General features: G+C 40.5%; 3 protein-coding genes across 3 annotated transcripts; 1 reads left to right on the plus strand and 2 right to left on the minus strand.

Annotated features, from left to right (window-relative positions):
- Nucleotides 1–2827: 2827 nt before the first annotated feature.
- Nucleotides 2828–14052, minus strand: mks1 (MKS transition zone complex subunit 1). The gene is made up of 18 exons (XM_010893558.3): nucleotides 13682–14052; nucleotides 12162–12283; nucleotides 10519–10574; nucleotides 10170–10325; nucleotides 9957–10054; nucleotides 9645–9773; nucleotides 9427–9531; nucleotides 9214–9322; nucleotides 8156–8212; nucleotides 6992–7034; nucleotides 6793–6855; nucleotides 5172–5242; nucleotides 4481–4550; nucleotides 4225–4332; nucleotides 3869–4002; nucleotides 3712–3794; nucleotides 3428–3525; nucleotides 2828–3315 (listed from the first exon to the last, which is right to left on the minus strand). Exons 1-18 carry the CDS (start codon nucleotides 13756–13758, stop codon nucleotides 3212–3214), a joined length of 1683 nt encoding a protein of 560 aa, XP_010891860.2. The 5' UTR covers nucleotides 13759–14052; the 3' UTR covers nucleotides 2828–3211.
- Nucleotides 14053–18202: 4150 nt separating this feature from the next.
- On the plus strand, nucleotides 18203–21196 carry rhbdd2 (rhomboid domain containing 2; the record flags this gene model as incomplete). Its single annotated transcript, XM_034292987.1, has 3 exons — nucleotides 18203–18626; nucleotides 18854–19001; nucleotides 20524–21196. Coding segments are annotated over 3 exons (1227 nt in total), but the record flags the coding sequence as incomplete, so codon positions are not given.
- A 101-nt stretch (nucleotides 21197–21297) lies between these two features.
- On the minus strand, nucleotides 21298–22289 carry LOC117594672 (putative uncharacterized protein DDB_G0290521). The gene is made up of 3 exons (XM_034292988.1): nucleotides 22276–22289; nucleotides 22146–22226; nucleotides 21298–21770 (listed from the first exon to the last, which is right to left on the minus strand). The coding sequence occupies exons 1-3, from the start codon at nucleotides 22287–22289 to the stop codon at nucleotides 21584–21586; spliced, it is 282 nt and encodes a 93-aa protein (XP_034148879.1). The 3' UTR covers nucleotides 21298–21583.
- Between the last annotated feature and the right edge of the window lie 269 nt (nucleotides 22290–22558).

The following is a 22558-nucleotide window of genomic DNA, read 5'->3' on the forward strand; positions in this document are numbered from 1 at the left end:
CCTACAATCATGTAAAAGTGGAAAACTGATGTGTTTCATTTTCCTTCTCATCAGGATGCATGTGTGGGTTAAGAGGGGAGCAAGGCAGATCTGTCAACGAAATAGCCTACGTGAGCGTCCATGGATGTGCCCTGCACCTGTTGAAAAGTGGGGGAGGGAGGAAGGCAGGACTAGCAGGCAGGAACTGGCTTCTTTTGACTTTGGACTCAATTCCTTCAATCCACTTTCTAAGCCTTAACCATTACACCCATACAAAACACAATTTTGTCTCTGATGGGATGCTAAATAGTTGTGTACACCCAGCCTCAGCAATAGCTTTTGGATATCAACAAAATTAAGCTTATTTACAGGATGTAGCTGCAATCAAAAACTATACTGTTTTACTGTATCTGATGCAAACAGATGGCAACCACCATACACTTCAGAAATACGGCAACTCCGAAATAGTTCTAGTGTTCCACAGCAGGGAGACACTGAGCATACTGCAACAATAGCTTAAGTGCTTCATACTTTTTGGGAAAAGTGTAAAAAAGCAATTGTTGCAAATCTCAGCTAGAGTTTACCTGAAGGAATGTGGGAAACTCTTGGACAAGGAAGAAGAGCCTATCGTCTGATGAGACCAAAATAGTTTTGGGCCTCAATCACACATCCTCAGAATAACATCCTAACATGAAGCATAGTGGTGGCAGCATCATGCTATGGGGATTCTTCTCTGTGTTAGGGCCGGGAAAGCTTGCAAAAATAGTGGCCAAAATGAATTCTTATGCAATCAATTATTGTCTGTTTATTTTTCATTAATTTAGAAAAATTTGTAGATTCTTTCCCCCTTTGACATTATGGATTTTTTTTGTGTTGATCAGTGGCAAAAACTAAATCCAAATCAAATCCATTTTGATTTAATTTCATGTTGTAATAAAATGTGGAAAAGTCCAATGGGGGTGGATACTTTTGAGAGCCATATATATATATATATATATATATATATATATATATATATACAGGTGCTGGTCATATAATTAGAAAATCATCAAAAAGTTGATTTATGTCAGTAATTCCATTCAAAAAGTGAAACTTGTATATTATATTAATTCATTACACACAGACTGATATATTTCAAATGTTTATTTCTTTTAATTGTGATGATTATAACTGACAACTAATGAAAATCCCAAATTCAGTATCTCCGAAAATTTGAATATTACTTAAGACCAATACAAAAAAATTTTTTGGGAAATGTTGGCCAACTGAAAAGTATGAACATGAAAAGTATGAGCATGTACAGCACTCAATACTTAGTTGGGGGCTACTTTTGCCTGAATTACTGCAGCAATGCGGCTTGGCATGGAGTCGATCAGTCTGTGGCACTGCTCAGGTGTTATGAGAGCTCAGGTTGCAATGATAGTGGCCTTCAGCTCTTCTGCATTGTTGGGTCTGGCATATTGCATCTTCCTCTTCACAATACCCCATAGATTTTCTATAGGGTTAAGGTCAGCTGGCCAATTAAAAACAGGGACACCATGGTCCTTAAACCAGGTACTGGTAGCTTTGGCACTGTGTGCAGGTGCCAAGTCCTGTTGGAAAATGAAATCTGCATCTCCATAAAGTTGGTCAGCAGCAGGAAGCCTGAAGTGCTCTAAAACTTCCTGGTAGATGGCTGCGTTGACCTTGGACCTCAGAAAACACAGTGGACCAACACCAGCAGATGACATGGCACCCCAAACCATCACTGACTGTGAAACATTACACTGGACATCAAGCAACGTGGATTATGTGCCTCTCCTCTCTTCCTCCAGACTCTGGGACCTTGATTTCCAAAGGAAATACAAAATTTGCTTTCATCAGAGAACATAACTTTGGACCACTCAGCAGCAGTCCAGTCCTTTTTGTCTTTAGCCCAGGAGAGATGCTTCTGACGCTGTGTCTTGTTCAAGAGTGGCTTGACACAAGGAATTCGACAGCTGAAACCCATGTCTTGCATAAGTCTGTGCGTGGTGGTTCTTGAAGCACTGTCTCCAGCTGCAGTCCACTCTCTGTGAATCTCCCCCACATTTTTGAATGGGGTTTTCTTTCACAATCCTCTCCAGGGTGTGGTTATCCCTATTGCTTGTACACTTTTGTCTACCACATCTTTTCCTTCCCTTCGCCTCTCTATTAAAGTGCTTGTACACAGAGCTCTGTGAACAGCCAGCCTCTTTAGCAATTACCTTTTGTGTCTTGCCCTCCTTGTGCAAGGTGTCAATGGTCGTCTTTTGGACAGCTGTCAAGTCAGCAGTCTTCCCCATGATTGTGTAGCCTACATAACTAGACTGGGAGACCATTTAAAGGCCTTTGCAGGTGTTTTCAGTTAATTAGCTGATTAGAGTGTGGCACCAGGTGTCTTCAATATTGAACCTTTTCACAATATTCTGACAAATTCTGAGATACTGAATTTGGGGTTTTCATTAGTTGTCAGTTATAATCATCAAAATTAAAAGAAATTTTTGAAATATATGTGGTCTCTTAATTTTTTCCAAAGCTGTATATACACAGATCCTGTGTCTATTAGCATCATAGCTCCTTTTGTAATAGCAGATCCAGCAAACCAGGGCTTTCGGGCAGTGTAAAATTGATGTTGCCCCATTAAAAAAAGCATAACATGCAGAAATGTCAGTTGACACTGATCCAGAACTGCTTAAAGTCACGTCACCTTGTCAGACAAACATTTATCAGAAGGCAGATTCCTATTATTGTCACAGACTCACAAACGTCTTTTTAGGCAGTGAATCCCAGATGGTATGCGGTTTTGTTTTACAAAATCAAGAAAGAAATAGGGAGACAAACTATGGAAAAAAGTGAATACAGCTGACACTGCTTTATAAAGTCAATAGAATACAATACCAAGTGGCCTTGGGTGCACATGTACTGCTGCAGTATGTTTTCACAGCTCATTGAAAGAATATATCTCGGTCCTCCACTGTCTTTATCAAAAAAGCCATACATGCCTGAAAATCTCTTTAAAAAAGTACATGAAAAATACAATGAGAAAGGTAATTGTCAAATGTGTAAACCACATCTCAAATTATATACAAGTAATTACATAATAAACACACCAATCTGGCTGGTAAACAGGGGATGTTTGTTTCCCTCTAGCAGGTAGTTTTTAGGTTATAGCTGTGTGTGCCAATGCACTATAACACAATGTATGTAACAAAATGATCAAATACAAATGTGTCTAAGCCGTGGAATCAGTGTTGAGTTGATTTGTAGTGTTGATAAGATCTCTGGGAAGACTTTGTCTGGCCTCCTGCATCCGTGTCCTAGCCCTTTGGAACGCCTCTGCCAATCAGAACACAAATACATTTCTTAGCGGACCACCTCTTACTTCCAACTTAGGATGTTGTGTATCTGCATCTTAAAATGCTGTAAATCCTTCTCAAAAAGTGGTTACCAAGGACATTGTAGACAGCCCCTTGCTGACTAAAGCCTCCCAGCTGGTCTAGTACACTCTGCCTCCTCTTCTTAAGGGTGCTGGCATCAACGAACGCCCTGAACACAAGACAAGCACAATGATGTTACACAAACAGACAACCAAGAAAAGAATTCCCAAATGTAAAGCATCCAGATCTATAAAAGTCTTACACTTTGTGGCCCTTCATAAATACTTTATGTGAAATATGTAATGTGTTATTTTTGTGTGTGTGTGTGTGTGTCGAAGAGATTATCTTGACTAACCTGGAGTGCTGGATACAGTGGAGGTTGAATGTGACAGTGCCTGAGGTTAGTGTGCGGAAACCAAAGCGACTCAGCCTGTCTCCCTACATGGAGAGTTTAAAGGGTTAGCTGGAATTGCATTTGAAGAAATCCTCTTCAAGTCAGTGTTTCTTTGTACCTTAAAGGTCCCTGGGACTCTGACGTAACTGTAGTCCTCCAGCTCAGGGGACCCGCCAATAAAGAAACGTCTTAACTCTGACACAGTCCCTGTTTGCAGGGGTCTCCATGTATGACACGATACTGTATGTTTCCCTATGGGGTACAGGCCCACGTGTTTTAGACAGAGTAGGTCATCATTTACGCCTCTTTGCTAAAATATAATAGTAAAAAAAATGACATTTCTAGAGAGAAATTGGTTGTCACATTATGCTAATTCATTCACCAAAATGGGTCAACCAAAAAAGCTCTTTAGTATTTTTGACAAGAACAACCTTTCTGTGAATAGAGCCATGCTATATACAGTGCACATCTTACCAGGGGTAGACGGGATAACTAGGTAGCCATAGCCTTCAGTTCTGTAGCGCTGCCAGAAGTCCAGGGAGAGTACCTTGAAGTACACAACAGGCCATTGGGGGAGGTAGTCTGAGATAACAGAATAAGCAGAAATATTTAAGAAACACAATATATGACGAAATGCATGAAGGCCGGAAAATTATTGTTACAAAGAAAATTATTATTGTAAAGACAATATACAAATATTTAAATAAACGTAAATACATTATGAACTCACCATCTGTCTCATCTTCTCTCCTGAAGTATGCCTCAAAGCTGAAAGGGTAACTAAAGAAGGCCACATCATCCTGCAGGCGTAATAAAAGCATGTTCCAATGTTTACCAGGGGGAAAGTCATGCGGTAATGAAGACTCACTATGAAAACCGACATAGTTTTTACAATTCAGAGCCAATCATAATGCTATGTATGGGAGACAGATGCTGCCTGTTATTGTGGTAATTTGAGGGGCTAAATTTAAAGAGGCACTGTGTAGAATCCTGCCTCTGAATAATAACACAACTTGTCTCCTCATCTACCCTTACCGAACGAGACTGATATAGTACTAGCTAGTTCAGGTTGGTTTAGGGATGGACAGGTGTATAAAATGCTAATTAATTATTTTAAAATCATACAATGTGATCTTCTGTATTTTTGTTTTAGATTCCATCTCTCACAGTTGAAATGTGCCTATGATAAAAATGACAGACCTCTACATGCTTTGTAAGTAGGAAAACCTGCAAAATCGGCAGTGTATCAAATACTTTTTATACAGTGGAAACAGTTTTACAATGTAACGGAGTTTCAACCATCATAATAAAGCGATCAATGTAAATATTTATTTTGTTATTTTCTAAATTCTAACCATGTCATGATGTTTACCCTTATGTCTTTCACAAGTTCAACATGAAGACCTGAAGTGTAGACCCACCTTTCCAATGGCCTTAGTGCGACAGGTCTGAGTCACCCCAGAGAGAGTCTGGAATGGAAGAGTAGACCAATCTAGGCAGAACAGGCAGGGTTTTAGGATTATTTAAACACACACATCTAAATGATATGAAAAAAACAGGAAATAGAGCTTGTGAAGTCAAATACCGCAAACATACATGAGTATATATCAGAATGACAATATGTATGTACTTTATAAAAGGTGACATACAGACAGGTGACAAATTGATAGATGGCATATATTCTATAAGTGTCAGCAAAGGTGGAACACCATTCTACCAAAAGATATTCCCTTATTTGGTGTTTTCATGATTGTGGTTGAGAGTGCTGTCTAACACGTTGGTCCAAAATCTCCAATAGGTTTTCAATTGGGTTGAGATCTGGTGACTGCGAAGACCAAAACATATGAATCACATTATCTTCATACTCACTAAACCATTCAGTGATCCCTTGTGCCCTGTGAATTGGGACACTGTCATCCTGGAACAGAACCAGTAACTAACCCTCTTTCAAAGTAAATTAGATCCTTTCATACAGCCCTCTTGATCCTAAATCGAGGTCAACTGGGCCTGGTCTGCATATTTATACATGCCACAGAGCATGGATGGATGTTAATTGTTTAATTGAATCATTCAGTGCACCTGTATGGAAGCATCTGCATTAGTTATGTTGCTCCACTCATTTATTCAGGTTTTTCCATAAATTTGTCACCTGTCTGTATATAGGACCCCCTGCCTAATATGCTGTAATATGCTTGGTCTTCTGCATGTCGCCAAAACAGTGCCAATCCGCTTAAGCATGGACTCCACTAGACCTCTGAAGGTGAGCTGTGGTATCTGGGTCCGAGCATCCACCTCGCAACTTCCAGTTATTAAAGGATCTGCTGCTAACATCTTGGTGCCAGATACCACAGCACACTTTCAGAGGTCTTGTGGAGTCCATGCCTTGACGGGTAAGGGCTGTTTTGGCGGCAAAAGGGGAACAAACATAATATTAGGCACGTGGTCATAATGTTATGGCTGATCGGTGTATATCGTATATTGACAATATAAGAAGTGAGATGTATAGGTGATATACTCCACTAAGCATTTATTTGAACAGCTAGGTTAAAATGTTTAATTTGGTTCTACACCAGCATTTTGGATCGTAGATCAAATGTTTCATGTAAGTCTACTGTATTGTCATATATACAGGGCCTAGCAAAATGTCAATACAAATGCACAATTAGGAAAAGGGTACAATATTATATCCAAGAATAGGCTGTCCCTCAAAACAACACAGGGACTTGTGAGAGAACCCCCAGACCAACAGTCACTTTGAAGCTTAGGAGGACATTTGCCTTTCAGCAGGATGTGGTACCTACTTACGAAAAGGCATTAATCTGTTGATGCACTGAAAGGTGTCTACCAAATATATGTGTGGGGGTAGAATACTTATCATTTGTGTTCTTACAAATATATCCCAGCATAAAACCAATGTTGTAATTTATCTTGAGCATTTCTGGACCCCAGGGCCACACGTCTGTCTGGAACATTCAAAATGAAATCAAATGCTGGAGTTTAAAACCCAGTTACATAGACGGAGTGTGGTTGGTTTTGACTCACTTTTGGGCAGCTCCATGAAAAAGTGTACATATAAGTTGTCATATTCAAAGCCTTTGGCAGACTCTGGAAAAGGAGACAAACTAATGTTATTACAGGGGACTAATGTTATTACAGGAGACTAATGTTATTACAGGAGACTAATGTTATTACAGGAAATAATATAGCAAATCATATTATAACTGTCTATGCCATTACTCACCTATCTCTCCATTCACCAACAGACGCAGGATACCAGGAGGAGGCTGCAGGACATATAAACACATCAGAGTAATATATGCTGTTACATCAACTTGGCCATCAAAATTTTGATACAGCGACCTTGCAAAAGTCCTGAAAACCCTGACCAATATTTTATGTTTTAAACACTGACACTCAAAATCTGTTATTGTTCGGTGACTTTGGTTGATGTTCGGAAATATTTGGGTTTCAGAGATGAATCAGAATTTTACTAGACAAGGAAACAGTGGCTGTACTGTAATACAGCTCCAGAAAAAACTAAGAGACATGAATAACTACCCTGGGCTTTGCATTAATTCACTCTGCACAGTATCTGATTGTTTTACAACGTGCATCATCACGTTTGCACCATATGGACTGAACCCCATAAACAGTGTGCAAGGCTTTCCATATTGTCTCTTAGCACCTATTACCAGGGTTCCATAGAGCATGCATGGGTCTATGATCGTTTGTGGTCGAGAGCTGCAGAGCAGGAAGTAACCAACTGTCCTTTTCTCTTTCTGTTTTAGCATACGACAGTACAAGTTGGTTGTTTTGACTGACATCAACGTTGATAAGGTGTACACTGGGGAGATGGGTCGCCTCAAGAGCTTTGAAACCCAGAAACCGTGAGTTGACAGCTTCACATACACACAGGATGTGATGTATGCAGCTAAACTAATACAGAGCTGTGTTGCTAAATGGAATTGGGGTTGCTTTGCATCTCTTGCCTCTGCAGCCATGGAAACATTTAAATTGTTACACATCATCAATTATTGATTTACACATCATCAATTATTGAAAATGAAGAGACCACTGCACCTTTTTCTTTCCTTTCCAAAAAAGTTGAAAAGGAAAGTTTTGAGTGAGGAACAAAAGTGTTCTATTTGCAGTGGTCTCTTAATTTTAACCCTTCTGTTCCTCACTCAAAACCTTCCTTTTCGACTTTTTTGGAAAAGAAAGAAAAAGGTGCAGTCTCTTAATTTTTTCCGGAGCTGTATGTAATATATGATATCTGAGCAAATGGTTTCTGCTTAGCAATAACAGGACTCAGCGGTGTTGTGATATATAATGGTCAGTTTTTAGGGTGCATAAATTACCATAATTATGTGACTTATTATGTGACATTATGTGACTACATACATACCATTTCAAAGTCCTGGCCAACCATACTGTTGAGATAGTCTTTATGACGTACGTAAAGCTAAGAGGAGAAAGAGAGTGGAGGTCACCATAAAAGAAACGGACCTAAAATACATTTCTGGGTGGTAAATACTGATTTGAAATGAAAATAGCATTGTTTTAAAGCACTGTTTCAATCTGACCCACAACATAAAGCGTTTTTAAACATAAAACAATGAATTGTGTTTTTTTCCAAAATTAGGAACATTCCAGTCCTGATCAAACACTGGTAGGCACTTTCCCTCAAATACGTATATAGACTGTGTGAGATTAACTAAAATCAGCAACCTGATACCTATTTATTTTACTGCCAAGCAATATATCTATGCATTGAACAGCAGCATTCTATTCTGCCACCCCTGCCTTACCATACATCCTGGAGTCATATACAACCTATTTTTAAAACCTCATATAAAGCATCAAACTGGAATTTTTATATATATCACAAATATTAGGATTATCAAAAAGATTATATTCAAAGCAGTACAGCAGTTAATATTCTATGCAGTTCCCATTTCCCAATTAAGCTTCCCATTCTCCTGAAAAAGAGGTGGGACAATACGGTTCTATCTGCAAAATGTATGGGAATAATGAAATAATGTGTATTTTACAGGTCCCAATCTCTAAACAGTTTTTTGATGTTTTCCACTTTTCATTCTTTGAAGAGGCTTTTATCCAAATCAATCAAAAGCACAATGATGTGTTTTTTTCCAGGGCACAATGACATGTTTAATTACTTGCCCAACACTCTCCACAGCTCGTTCATGACTCACCACTAATAACCAGCTCACTTACAATTTCTTGTGAGTGTAGTTGGAATGCAGATAGAACCTTAGACTGCCGTACCAAGATGTTTGGGCAGATATAACTTTCTTTTTTTAATTCATCTCACCTGTGAAGAGCACTTTTGGGTGCAGAACAAATGTTTTATTATAATGTCAGAATTCCAAGTTCTTGAAGTGTTGATTTTGTGGTGAACTCTAAAATCAGTACACAAACAGTTAATAACAGTCAGTCGCTCACATCTTTGTACATTCGTTGCTCCTGTTCCTTCTCCTCTGGTCTGATGTTGGCGGAAACATTTTCCAGGGTCAGACGCCACACCTCCCTCTTCTCCCCATCAGTCTCAACTCTGGACACAAACCAAGAGCATCATAACACGGTCAGTACCTGGGATTGTACAGTATGTGCTTCCAAGTCCAAGGAGGAACAGTTTGACTACAATGCAGCACTTGCCTGTAGGGCTCTTTTCCTTTGTTGAAATCTGGTTTGATGGTGACCACGCCATTTCCGTCTGCTCTTATCGTGCACAACAAGCATTCCTTCTCCTTCTGGCCAAGTCTTAGAAATAAACCGAATCAAATGGCACTTTTCAGGGCTTGGATGCGAATGTATTGACACCATTCTTTTTTACATAATGTCAACAGAGTGGTTGTCCCTCTGTGCTAACTTACTTGCCCTGTGGCCCCAGGTCCCCCATAATGTGCATTGTCATTACAGGTGTGTTGACCACATGGCTGGTCTTCACAAAGTCCTCTGAAGGCTCCCAGTTAATCAGCCTGGACTTGGGGATGCTGCTGTCACTGCAGATTAACAGTTCTGGGTCACAACACATTGAAACACTGTCCACGTCTTTAACATACTATGTGGATTTCAATGTGGATTTCATTGTGATGTCAATTAAAGCATTAACATTATATGTTTGGTAGAATACTGGCAAATGGGTAATGGACTATCCTGGCAGAAGAAATAAAGTGGTGACTTACACTGGCCGTCTGTCTTGTCGTCTGTGTCTGACATTGGCCATCCTCTCTGCCAGGAAGGTCGGGTTAGACTTAGCCTGTGTCACCAGACTCTGGGCATGCTGTAGAGAGTATATCACCATATTTGTTAAACAAATGGTACTGAAGTACTAGATGATACACAATGAAATGCCATTTGAAAGACACAAATGATTGGGAAATTCAGTGGAAACCCACTCCTTCCCAATTGGTGTAACGGTCAAAATCGGTGTAGGTGAAAATCCTCCGGTTCGGTCGGCCCCTGGTCCGCTCCAGAGCCATGATCTCTGTGTGGTACTGTCTCTCCAATGGAGTCTGGCAAACTGACTCACTCTGAAACAAATCCACTTCATACTGCGCACAGACACAAGGGTTTCCATTACATTTCAGGACACTTTGTTCTTCATCAATGAGAGAAAAAAAAACTAAGACTAACCTAAACCACAATAAACGTTGTTTTAAACTTAATATTAACACTACGCCCAAACCTAATCAAAAACCCTATAAAAACGTTTCATTTGTTGTACGACACAGGTATAATACCGACCTGACTGAACAGTTTCTCCTGCCAGCCTACCACTAGCTCCTCTTCATCATCTCCAGCTGAAAAAGAAGAAGCATCAGTACACATGCTGTCCCACTTTTGTTGTTTGACTCATATTAGTATGACTGACCATTGACCATTGATCTCAATCCGTTTCATGAGGGTATGTATTTAGATGTATTTTGTACAGAGTTGCGCTGACCACTGGGCAAGCACACAGTTTTTTAAGAGTATGCTTATGCCAATCAACGTAATTTGGAAAATGCTTTCTCTCAAAAGCAAGACATGATTCACCCAAGTTTTGTCACTATGTGCTTACATTACAGAACCCAAATGAATAGCTTAACAACATGGTATAACAAAAAACACCACAGCATTTGATTTTAAATATTCAGTCTCCAAATAGGTTTTGCAACTATTTAATCTAATTTATATACATGTTGAAATGCATTTAGATCTTAAGTTATACAGAGTGGTTTAGAGGTAAACTAAAATCTTGTTTTGAAAGAGTAGGCATATTTAGAAAAAAGTATAGCCAAAGCCTGGTTTCAAACTCTGAAGCTTTGTATACAAAGAAAATTGTGCTGACCACAACAGCATTTTGGTGCGGCAAGTACATTTTCCACATACAAACATGAGAGGACACATGTAAATGGATTTATGTATTTTCTTATGTCAATCAATGTAAATCTGAAAATGACCCCTTCTCAACAGTAAGACACATCACACAGCCAAGTTAATCATTAATGTTTCACAGTGTAGACTAGCATAACAAAAAACATCACTGGATTCAATCGTAATGATAATTCACCGTAGCTGCCAAGTAACAATAATCTCAATCTCAATTCTTGTTTAGAAGTAAATAACATTACGTTTTTGAAAGAGTTGACATTTTATTAAACACAAAGTATAGCCTTGACCTGGCAGCAAACTCGCAGCCTTAGGATGCTGAGACAGCTGCTCTGACCACTGAGCTATGCAGCAGCTTGGTGTGGGCTGCAAATGTTCTAAATACAACTGTATAGTAGCGCCTCTGACACACACACAAATCATCGCACATTGAGTGATTCAATATGAAACCAGGACAATGAAAACTCAGCAAACTCATTGAAAGTGGCTTCATCATGCAGTAAGACAACAACAAAAAAATTGACTGCCATATAAACTAGGGAGATGTTCAGGGTTGACTGTGGGGATATCTTTGTTGTGGTGACTTGGGCATCACCTTACAAATTTGACAAATTTCAGGCCAGAGAAACTCAGTGTCAGTCCATGGGAGTGAAAAGCAAAAACCTTGGTATTTTGGGGTGTTAATCACCAGTGGAAATGCGATAGTAGGGTACATGACCGAAGATCCTAAAAAGATCTGGCTATAGAAACAGACAGCCTTAAAACACAATCTTTGAAACGTTCTGTGTTGGGGATAAGTCAACATATGAAGGTAAGCATCCTTCAAATGGATGTAAATCAATTGTCAGTGCTTACTGACCGTACTAACTGGTGAATTCTGAGCATTTTGAAGAAGAAAACGTCTGAGGACCTGTAGATTCTATGGATTCAACTGTGAAAACTGCCAAAATCATATATTGTTTATCATAGTATTGCATTAAATCACTCCATTATATGGTTCAAAACAGTGTTAATACCTGATTGAGCCTGTGAGTTGAGAGTGTTGAGCTCAATGACGTCCCTCTCCTGTTGAGCCAAAACCTGCTGCTGAAGGTGTTGGGAAAGAGCTGCTGTGGAGGTGACCCTCTGAATATGGATCCTGTAAACACCATTGCAAACACAGTTAAAGAAACAGGCTAAACAGCATGACAAACATAGCTTATTGAAAATCTTATCTGTGTACAGAACTATATTACACTGTTTATATACAATACAGACAGCATCTGATTTGATAGCACATGTATGTGCTAAACCGCCTACGACTAGCTTCAATTGATGAAGGTATCTCCTTCCTCCGGGATATTTCTTAAGAACCTTGATCTTTGGTTTGAATTTTAACATGCGTTGCAAACAGTTTGACTTTGGTCTCATCAGACCAGAGAATTGTTTTTTCTCATGGTTTCAGTCCTTTAGGCGGCATGTAATAGGCCTTTTACTTCCATCTAGGCTCTCTACCATGAATGCCTGATTGACCAAGTGATGCAGAGATATTATTGTATCCTTCTGGCAGGTTCTGTCATCACTGCAGAGAATCTCTGAAGCTCTGTTAGAGTGGCTATTGGGTTCTTGGTCACCACCCTGACCAAGGCCCTTCTTGCCCGGTTAGTTTGTATGTCTGGACAACCAACTCTAGGTAGAGTCTTGGTGTTTCCAAACGTCTCGTATTTCACAAGGATGGAGCCCACTATGCTACTTTGGACTTTCAATGCTTCTTTTTTCATATAACCTTACACAGATCTATGCCTCTACCCAATTCTGTGGATTTCATGGCATGGTTTTTGCTCTGACATGCACTGTGAATTGTGGGAACTTATATGGACAGGTGCATGCCTTTTTAATAATATCAAATCAATTGAATTTACCAAAGGTGGGCCCCAATCAAGTTGTAAAGACATCAAGTATGATCAAAGGACACAGGATCCATCTGAGCTCAATTTGGTGTTATGCTGCAAGGTCTACATATATGACATGAGATATATCTGTTATTAATTTTCAGTAAATTGGCACACATTTCTAACAATGCGTTTTTGCTTTGTCATTGTAGGGTGTCTAGATTAATGACAAAATTATAAATTGAAAAAATGCTATAACACAAAAAATGTGGAGAAAAGATAGGGCTGAATACTTTCTAAAAGCATTGTACTGTACTGCTTTAAGGGAAAGGTTTAAAGGGCTCTATTCAACAGCTTCAACAATTCCCGAAGGGAAGGTTACCCGATTTTGGTTGGAAAGCATTTATGGAATTGAACCCATTAAAACGATATTACAAGAGATGAATATTAACGATTCTAAAAGTTAAAATACGTCGGCAGTGTCTGTAGTAGTTCAGATCACTGCAGAGGTGGGCAATGCTACCCATTGCATTGAGAAAGTCAAGGAGGATGTTTATTTGAAAGCTAATACTGTACTTCTGTACGGATTAGTCATCTGACTGTTAATTAATGCAACTAAACTACCACCTAGGAATAAACTCTACATAGTTTTAACTGCAACCTACTTAATTTTAAGGTTTTTGACAGCATCCCGGGACCGATAGACAGCCTCTCCTGTGTCAGTGTTCCATCCGTCTGCCATGCTGACGAATGATAGGCTGCCGGCTAGCTAGCGTAGTTTAGCGTAGTTATGCCAGGGAGCAGCCCTTCGTCTTCTGCGTAGCTAAAAGCTAGCAAACATGGGCACCGATGTGCACGCGTAAATAGTGTGAGCCAACGTTCGTTAGCTATCTAATGCTTAATTCTTAAACTAGATTACTTGCAAGCAATGTGTTTACTAGTAGCAAAATGGTTAACAAACAATGTAGTTGTAGCTAGCTAGCAACTTCTGTACGCTTCCGTAGTACGTTTCACTGACGCGTCCGCTCGTTGCATAGTAACCACAGCAATCTGGAGGTGGAGTTTCGGCTAAACTCTATCCGGTATTATCTTTGAGAGATGGGAAACTCTCGTTATAAATTATTAGCCACGCGGGCAATGTATGTAATTCTAATGCAACAAAGCAGCTGAAAAAAACTATATTTAGCATTTTATTTATTTACAAGAACACGCACATTAGACATATAAAACAGGTTATTTTTTATATAGTGAAATTAGGTACTTTTCCAGTTTCTCGACTCAAACTGTGAAGTTATTTGAAGCTGTTTCATGACGATTATCTAAGGACGCATCATGACAACCTGAAAGCTAGGTCGACAGTCTGCTGGGCCGGAGCGTTCGTTCTTGCAACAATTCTGTAATTAATATCTCACCTTTATTTAATGTATCTGTCCCGTTAAACACTGCCAGCTATCACTACTGCCACTTACGGTTGGATTAGTCTAGCTAACGCCCCCTGAAACTAATGAAAGGTGGCTAAGAAGACTATGATCTGTCATTTGTAACAAACATAAAAAGGAAATATAACGTAATTGAACAAAATAGTAAAGTGGCCGATAATAGTGGGTCGTTATTTTACCTATGTCGCTAACCAACTAGCTGAAAATTTGCAGTGACTTATACGTCAGATCAGTTCTATCTCCCTTTGGCCAGGTCGTTATTGCAAAAAAGGCCTAACTGGTTCAATAAAGTTTCTGACACATTTGCAATTTTAAACACTTTATTTGAAATGGATGTGTTAAACATCACAAGTACAATGTCTCTACATCAAGATAAACTCAAATATTGTTTAAAGGTGATGCAGTTCTCCAGTTCCTGTCCATGTAGTTTTGTGCATGTCTCAAAATATGCAAATAGAAAAGGGCAGAAAATGTACAAGTACTAAGTATAATGTATGTTACATGTGGGATGTGTAGAAGTATACAAGTGGGAAGTTGATTGATGCTTGGCAATGTGGGTGGATTGATTTCCTGCCAGTTGGACCCTGGCTGTCCGAGGCCTCCCCCAGATAGGGCTAAGTGTCGCCGGACCCCCCCCCCCCATCTCAGTCCCAAGGTCTTACGCTGCTATATTAAGTTCTCCTTCTCCACTGTAAATCGTTGTTGATAGGAGGAATGCATTTTCTGAATTTTCCCAGTCTCCTCCTGTTTTAAACTTAGGAGGGCATGAGGTCCTGGTCCACACCTGCAGAGTACCTGGTTTGGGGGGCCCGTTGCTGTCCCTGTCCAAAGTCTTCCTGGTTGTGTTGCAGATCAAGACCTGACGATTCCAGCTGCCAGTCTGATAACCAGCTCCCTAACCAGCACCGAACAACACAGCGTCATCCTGCACAATGAAATTCTTGTGAAATGGCACCCGACAACTACGTAGTGAGAGAATTGGCTTTCGTCGTCGGCAAATCTACTGTGCTTTAGCACTTAAAACAAAGGCATACGGACCAAGTCAGGACTACATTTATGTTTCTCCGTGTCTAAAAATATATACTACAAATAACACTACTATATGTGTCAAATATGGTTATTGACCAATCAGGAGTCAAATATTATTGCCTCTGTCACTTATGTTATGTGTAAATATTTTTATTTAACATAGCATTACACTATTATTGTCATTTATATTTATATAACGGTGATTCATCGTGACATTATATCGCGCCGACTCACAGCTGTATGAAAAGGAGACCTCATCTGACATCCTCAGACTCCAAGCTGAGCTGAGCTCCTGCAGATACGGTTAAAAAGAGGTATAGGGGGAGCTGAGCTCCTGTACTTCCACTGGCCGGCAGTTGAACTTTTCAGATACAAATGGAAAGTAGAAAGTAGGGCTCCCCCACTTTCTAAATCTCAATTTAACGTATGGCGCTTCCCATATTTCACCGCAGTCCAGTTGGTGGCGGTAATTCACCATAAATGTTTTATACAAGCCGCCTTCAAACCCCAATGAAGAAGATCGGTTGTGACGAATTTGTCAGTGCGGAAGTTCAGGAATGGAGTAGTCAAGACGCTAATGTGTTTAGCCGGTTTTTGCTTAGAAACTGTTGTTAGAAACTGTTGTTTTTCTATTGTGCTTGGACTAAACATCAGAATGATCTCTCGAATAGTTTTAAAAGACGTGGTTGAGAGGTTCAGGATTTGTATTCCTGAGTTGAGGCTCACGAGTGGCATTGTTGCTGTCATTATAGTATCCGTAGTTTTCTTTACAGTCACAACATATTTTGGTTTGTCGAAGGAAGTATTTAGTCTTGGGACCACAACTTTTGGCAGTGGGGATGGTAAGTTATGGAGTTTAGTAGGCACATTATTTTTAAATGTTCTATCCTAGAGGGCTGTGTACCACAACTATAGTTAATTATACCAGCATGCGTTCTACTCTTAATGGGATTGTCAACTAGTTAAGTGGTTCTCAAACGTTCTGCTGGGAACCCCCGTGACGTTCCATTTAGTTTAGGGCTTCTTACACAAATGTCGGTCCCAAGTGGTTTGAAGTTGAACCATTGAACAATTTATCCTCATCCCCCAAGATTGTGCCCAGACTGCTGCGCATATGAGCTTGACACAACAAGTTGGCTTTAATGGGAGTGGTGTGATATTCAGTCTGATTAATTTTAATGAATACAAAAAAAACTGAAGCGTAGTTACATATTCCTGACGATCTACATTTTAGATCTACAAAAATCAACATATGCTAGGTCCTCCTCCAGCGAGTTTGACCCCAAAATTGTAAACAAGTCCAGCCTGAGCCTTCCACTTCATAATACAAAATAGGATTTAATTTTCCACCACACAATGCAATGTTCTTTTAATTATCTAGCTGGCAGTATAATTATAAAGCCAGCGACTGTGTTTGAAATAACTGATAGAAGGCATTATAGTCACAAACTAGAAACCATTTATGCTTAGGCTACCCTTTGTGGTCTGAGACTTTATTAAAGTGTATTTGAGGAAGATGGAAAGTGCTCTTAATTTCACAAACCCATCTCCTGCGCAACATGCAAAGATGAGTGTTGCAGTCATCGGCCCTCACACCCATTCGGCAATAGAGACCATACCTCCGTTCAGCATACCCCAGCCTAATAAAACCTTTTTAGGAGTATTATACACGTCTACTTCAACTGATATTTTTCTGTCTCCTCTTCTGCTGCAACATGTTTCTGTTTCCAAATTGCATAGTTAATTAGTAAACATAGGTTTCTGCTTGTCCAGACAAGACACAATCATGACAAAAGCGTAATTGTATATGAGCTCAATCTAGTTTGTTCAAGACCATTTTCACCAGGTGGACTGCTGGGAGATGTTTTGCATCTTGGGAGAACATCAATAACTACACAATGTGTTACTGAATTCATCAATACATTAATTGAGGATGTTATGCTTAAAATGTCTCGTTAAATACAGCTCCAGAAAAAAGTAAAGAGACCTCTGCACATTTTTCTTTCCTTTCCAAAAAAGGAAGGTTTGGAGTGAGGAACTGAAGGGTTAAAATCAAGAGAACCCTGCAAATTTAACGCTTCTGTTCCTCACAAAAAACTTACCTTTTCAACTTTTTTTCTGGAGCTGTATATAAAAATCATCTGTGCACATCTTAAAAGCATTAACCATTTTATGACAACAGCAAGGTAACTTGCTGAATTAAAAAAGGCCAACTACTCCCTTCACAAAGCAATCAGAGGGAAAATGTAAGTATAAGGACAAAGCAGAGTCGGAACCCAATGTTTCTTATTTGAGAACAGACAATAACATTATAATACTAGATTAGCTGTAACGTTGTAAATTCGGTGGAAACCAGACTGAGCCTTTGATGAGGACCCCTGTGCTTATATGGACAGTTGGGTCATTGTTTTTGTATATATAGTATGTAGAACCTTGCAGCATGTCTACCTTCACAAGGCTGCCTGTCCAGACAGCATTCCTTGTAGATCATAAAATTTGCAGACGTTTGCAGTCTCTGTTAAATGAAAATGTCTTTACACACTATAGTCTCAATTGGCCTATAGAACACTTTCAGGTTGAGGAAACATCTGACATCAAAATGAAGAACTTTTAAATTCTTCTATAATAGCTCTTATGCAGTACTTGCCAAACTGCAGTTCTCCAATCAGGTCTAATATCCAGCCAAACATAATATCTACCCCATAATTCCTGTATTAATCCTCCTCTTCCTTTGCAGTGCACAAGCTCATCACCTACTCCTTCCACCACAGGACAGTGACCCAGCTACTTCTCAGCATTGGGGTTCTTGTGCCTCTCTGTGGTGGCATTGAGAAGAGTTTGGGGACAGTTCGGTTCCTCCTCATTTTTCTGTTGCTTTCTATCAGCACGGGGGTGTTGTACACCACGCTGGGGCTTCTACTGTTTGGCACATCGGCCCAGAACCTGGTGGAGGGGTTAGTTCCTGTATCCCTCTCTGTTATGAGTATGGCCACAGTACACTCTCGTATGGTTAAGGGCTTTCTTTTTGGGGTCAGTGTTCCCATGTTAGCCCTTCCCTGGCTGTTTCTGCTCATCGTAACCATTTTGGTTCCAAACACTGTCTTCCTCTGCAATGTCGTCGCCATCATCGCAGGGGGGGTTTGTATCCTTATTCCAGCCTGATTGTGATCCAAATGAACTGTGATACACTCAGTATGTCACAACTTCATAACTGCACTGCTAGTAGTGTAATTAACTGGTAACACACTCTTGGTGTTGTATTTGCTTGAAATGTGTATTAAGTCTTTGTGGTGTACATTATGGGATGTTTGGTGAGGAAAAGCGTGCATGACTGCGTCACATTGTCCTTATCGTGCTCTGGTAACACAGACGGAAAGGGCTGTCTCTCACGGCTAGACCTATCTGACACCATTGGAACAATCCTGGACAGGAAGTTGCCTTTCAGACTGCTGAAGAACATTGGTTTCCTGTATGTCCCTGCATCCACTGTGGAGAGAAGGAGAACGGTCCATCCACCGTGAGTACTGAGAAAACACCAGATGCATCATTTATCAGAAGACAAGAAGTCATTAAATACAACTTTTGGCTGCAAGCCTGTTATGGTAATTTTACTGAACTGAAAAACTGAAAAAAATTGTGCATTAGGATTTGTTCAGGATAGACAAAAACTTCCCTGGCTACAACCTTCAGTATCTACATTATAGTAAGCCTGAAATAAAACTGTTTACGGTTGCATTCCGACTATTGCTGGGGGATTTTCGAAGTACGCATCCCTGCATGCTTTTTGGGTCAGGATAGACAAAAACTTTGTTGGCTACAACATTCAGGAGCTACGTTATAGTAAGCCTTAACTGAAACTGTTTAAGGTTATACAGTATTGCGACTATTTCTGGTGGATTTTCGAAGTATGCATCCATGCATGCTTTTGGGGGTAATATAGGATAGATCAAAACCCCTTGGCCAGTAAAAGAGTAAATTCCACGATTCTCTCGTCTGTTCACTTGACGAAAAAGTCAGTTATCTTCACCTATATTGATAGTTATTGTATCAATGTCATTCACGAATGTAAGAAAAACAAATGTTTTTGTGCCATGAAATGAAATAGCTTTGCCAGGGAAAAGTTCATCTTCAGACTAGCAATTGCTCAATTCTAATGACTATTCCAAGTAGTAAGTAGATACTAGAAAGCCTATTACTGGCTAATAAGCTGTTAAAACATAGATGCTATTTGTGGTGGAGGTAAACTTAAAAACATTAGTCAGTTCAACCCAATGCTTTATGAGAGCAACAACATTATTATCACTTTTAATTGTTGGCCGGCTGAATTATGCTTGCCTGGTTCCTTTTCTGGTTAGTTTAAGTAGTGAGTTTAGTGGAAAAGTACGGAGTCATTGTGTCTAAGACGGGAAGAGGAATGCTTGAGGTGTTGATAGTGTTGTAAATGTGGGGAAAGAAGAACATGATGAAGTAGATGTAAACCTTTTGCCAGAATGGGGGTAAGGACAGATCAGTGAGTTTTAGGACAGGATAGAGGAAGACACAACATGGGGTTGAAAGGGATAAGGAACATATGTTGTTTTCACAGGGTGTCTATGCAAACCCCTACCCATTCTTGTATAAGTACTGAATGCATTTCCAACTGCCCTCAGAGATGTCTCATGGTTTACCTTGTAACTATGATTGCCAAAGATCTTTTGAAAACAGGAAGTGGAATGTAAGATGAAGAGTGTGTTAGTCCATGACACTTCTATTCCTGATCTGTTTGACTATTGTTAGGGTTTTTTCCTTCACCGTTAAGTGTTCTTCAGTCATTCAGTCAGTGGTCTTCTGTGGTCTACCAGATTGTTTTCCAATGAAGAGCTCACCAGTGTTCTCATTGTCCTTCTTTTGTTCAACCAGTCTGTTGCTTTTGGCTCGGCTAATGTTTTGGCTAAAGTCTCTGATGGATTTATGTAGATGAACACTATCTGCCTCATGATGGCCAGCCTTCCACTGATATGTATTTGACAGAAATGTCATACTTTTGTCTTTGACTGCAGAATCATTCCAACCCCAGGCTCCTATCCGGTCCAAGCCTACGCCCCAGTGTCCTCTACCACCAGCTTACAAGCTACTGAGCACACACCAAAGACCTATGAAGGCTGGGCACACTCCTACTACACACAGCGGAGCCCTGTTCATCTCTCAGATATTTATGGACACAACCACGGATATGGCTTTAAGCAGAGTTTTTGGCCCATTCAGGGACATAGTAACGAACATGGACACGGCTGCAGCCACAGTCAGGGACATAGTAACGAACATGGACACGGCTGCAGCCACAGTCAGGGACATAGTAACGAACATGGACACGGCTGCAGCCACAGTCAGGGACATAGTAACGAACATGGACACGGCTGCAGCCACAGTCAGGGACATAGTAACGAACATGGACACGGCTGCAGCCACAGTCAGGGACATAGTAACGAACATGGACACGGCTGCAGCCACAGTCAGGGACATAGTAACGAACATGGACACGGCTGCAGCCACAGTCAGGGACATTGTCATGAACACAGTGTCAACCATGGACACAGTAATAGCCAAACATCTGCTTCAGAAACCAGCAGATACTGTGCTCCAACATTTACAGACACTGGGCTCCAACCTTCTCAACATATCCACATTGGTCCAATGTCTTTCAATGCACTATAAAGTTTCACAGTAACCTTGGTCTGTTGTTCATCCATGGGTACCTGGATATTCACAGACAAATAATGAAAAATGTGAGCCTGGGTTTTAGTGGATCATGTCACATGAGCTGTTGTTTATCCTTTATTTAAAGCAGGGGTGTAAAACATACAGATTACATTAATGCAGTTGTTTTGACACTACATATTGATAATAATAATTGAAGTGAAAGCCAGACAGGGGACATATTACTATAGGACACACATTGTGAGATATTGTCAGAAATGAAATGACCCAACCTCTTTTACTGCATCACATATTAAAGGAGGCACAAAATAAAAATCCTTAGAAAGGGCGAGGGCGGTGCTTGAAGGGAGACCTGAATAAGTTCTCCCCTCTGCTCCGCACCTCTTTTAAAGCACCTAGACGTTACAAGGCACATATTACAGGGAAGGTGGGATGTGTAGATGGGGTGGGATGTGTAGATGGGGTGGGATGTGTAGATGGGGTGGGATGTGTAGATGGGCTGGGATGTGTAGATGGGCTGGGATGTGTAGATGGGCTGGGATGTGTAGATGGGCTGGGATGTGTAGATGGGGTGGGATGTGTGGATGGGCTGGGATGTTGAGATGGGGTGGGATGTGTGGATGGGCTGGGATGTGTGGATGGGGTGGGATGTGTGGATGGGGTGGGATGTGTAGACGGGCTGGGATGTGTGGATGGGCTGGGATGTTGAGATGGGGTGGGATGTGTAGATGGGCTGGGATGTGTAGATGGGGTGGGATGTGTGGATGGGCTGGGATGTGTAGATGGGGCGGGATGTGTAGATGGGGCGGGATGTGTAGATGGGCTGGGATGTGTAGACGGGCTGGGATGTGTAGATGGGCTGGGATGTGTAAATGAGGTGGGATGTGTTGATGGGGTGGGATGTGTAGACGGGGTGGGATGTGTAGACGGGCTGGGATGTGTAGACGGGGTGGGATGTGTAGACGGGCTGGGATGTGTAGACGGGCTGGGATGTGTAGACGGGCTGGGATGTGTAGATGGGCTGGAAAACAACTGCGGTCTGGGACTGTGGTTTGGTGAGCCTCACCTAATCCAACATACTTAAACCTTCATACCCACCCTCTCTCATATCTGTAACACAGTACGACTTAAAACATTTCATACTATAATCACAAAACATGCCTAATCATGCACACACACGCACCTCCCTCACCCCCAGTATAAACTGTCCTCTGTTGTGTTTAGTCAAATACAGTTTAATAGGTTTTATGTTTTTTATGTTTATGAGCTCTGTTTAATGTATTTCAAATAGTCTTTGTATACTGTATGTTACATGTCTTTTTACACTCATTTGGGTTATGTAAGGCTTGTGGGTTTTTGTATTTATTTGTATGACAC

This window comes from Esox lucius, chromosome 7, assembly GCF_011004845.1.
Source record: "Esox lucius isolate fEsoLuc1 chromosome 7, fEsoLuc1.pri, whole genome shotgun sequence".
Taxonomy (NCBI): domain Eukaryota; kingdom Metazoa; phylum Chordata; class Actinopteri; order Esociformes; family Esocidae; genus Esox; species Esox lucius.

What these genes read in the sequence shown, in the direction of transcription:
- mks1 (XM_010893558.3), bottom strand. Translation starts at nt 13,758, where the DNA reads ATGGCAGACGGATGGAACACTGACACAGGAGAGGCTGTCTATCGGTCC. An exon ending in CAACTCACAGGCTCAATCAG is followed by an intron (nt 10,575 to 12,161) that starts GTATTAACACTG and finishes CTTCTTTTTCAG; the next exon opens with CTGGAGATGATGAAGAGGAG. An exon ending in CACTGTATCCAGCACTCCAG is followed by an intron (nt 3,526 to 3,711) that starts GTTAGTCAAGAT and finishes TCTTGTGTTCAG; the next exon opens with GGCGTTCGTTGATGCCAGCA.
- LOC117594672 (XM_034292988.1), bottom strand. An exon ending in CCGTCTACACATCCCAGCCC is followed by an intron (nt 21,771 to 22,145) that starts GTCTACACATCC and finishes TCAACATCCCAG; the next exon opens with CCCATCCACACATCCCACCC.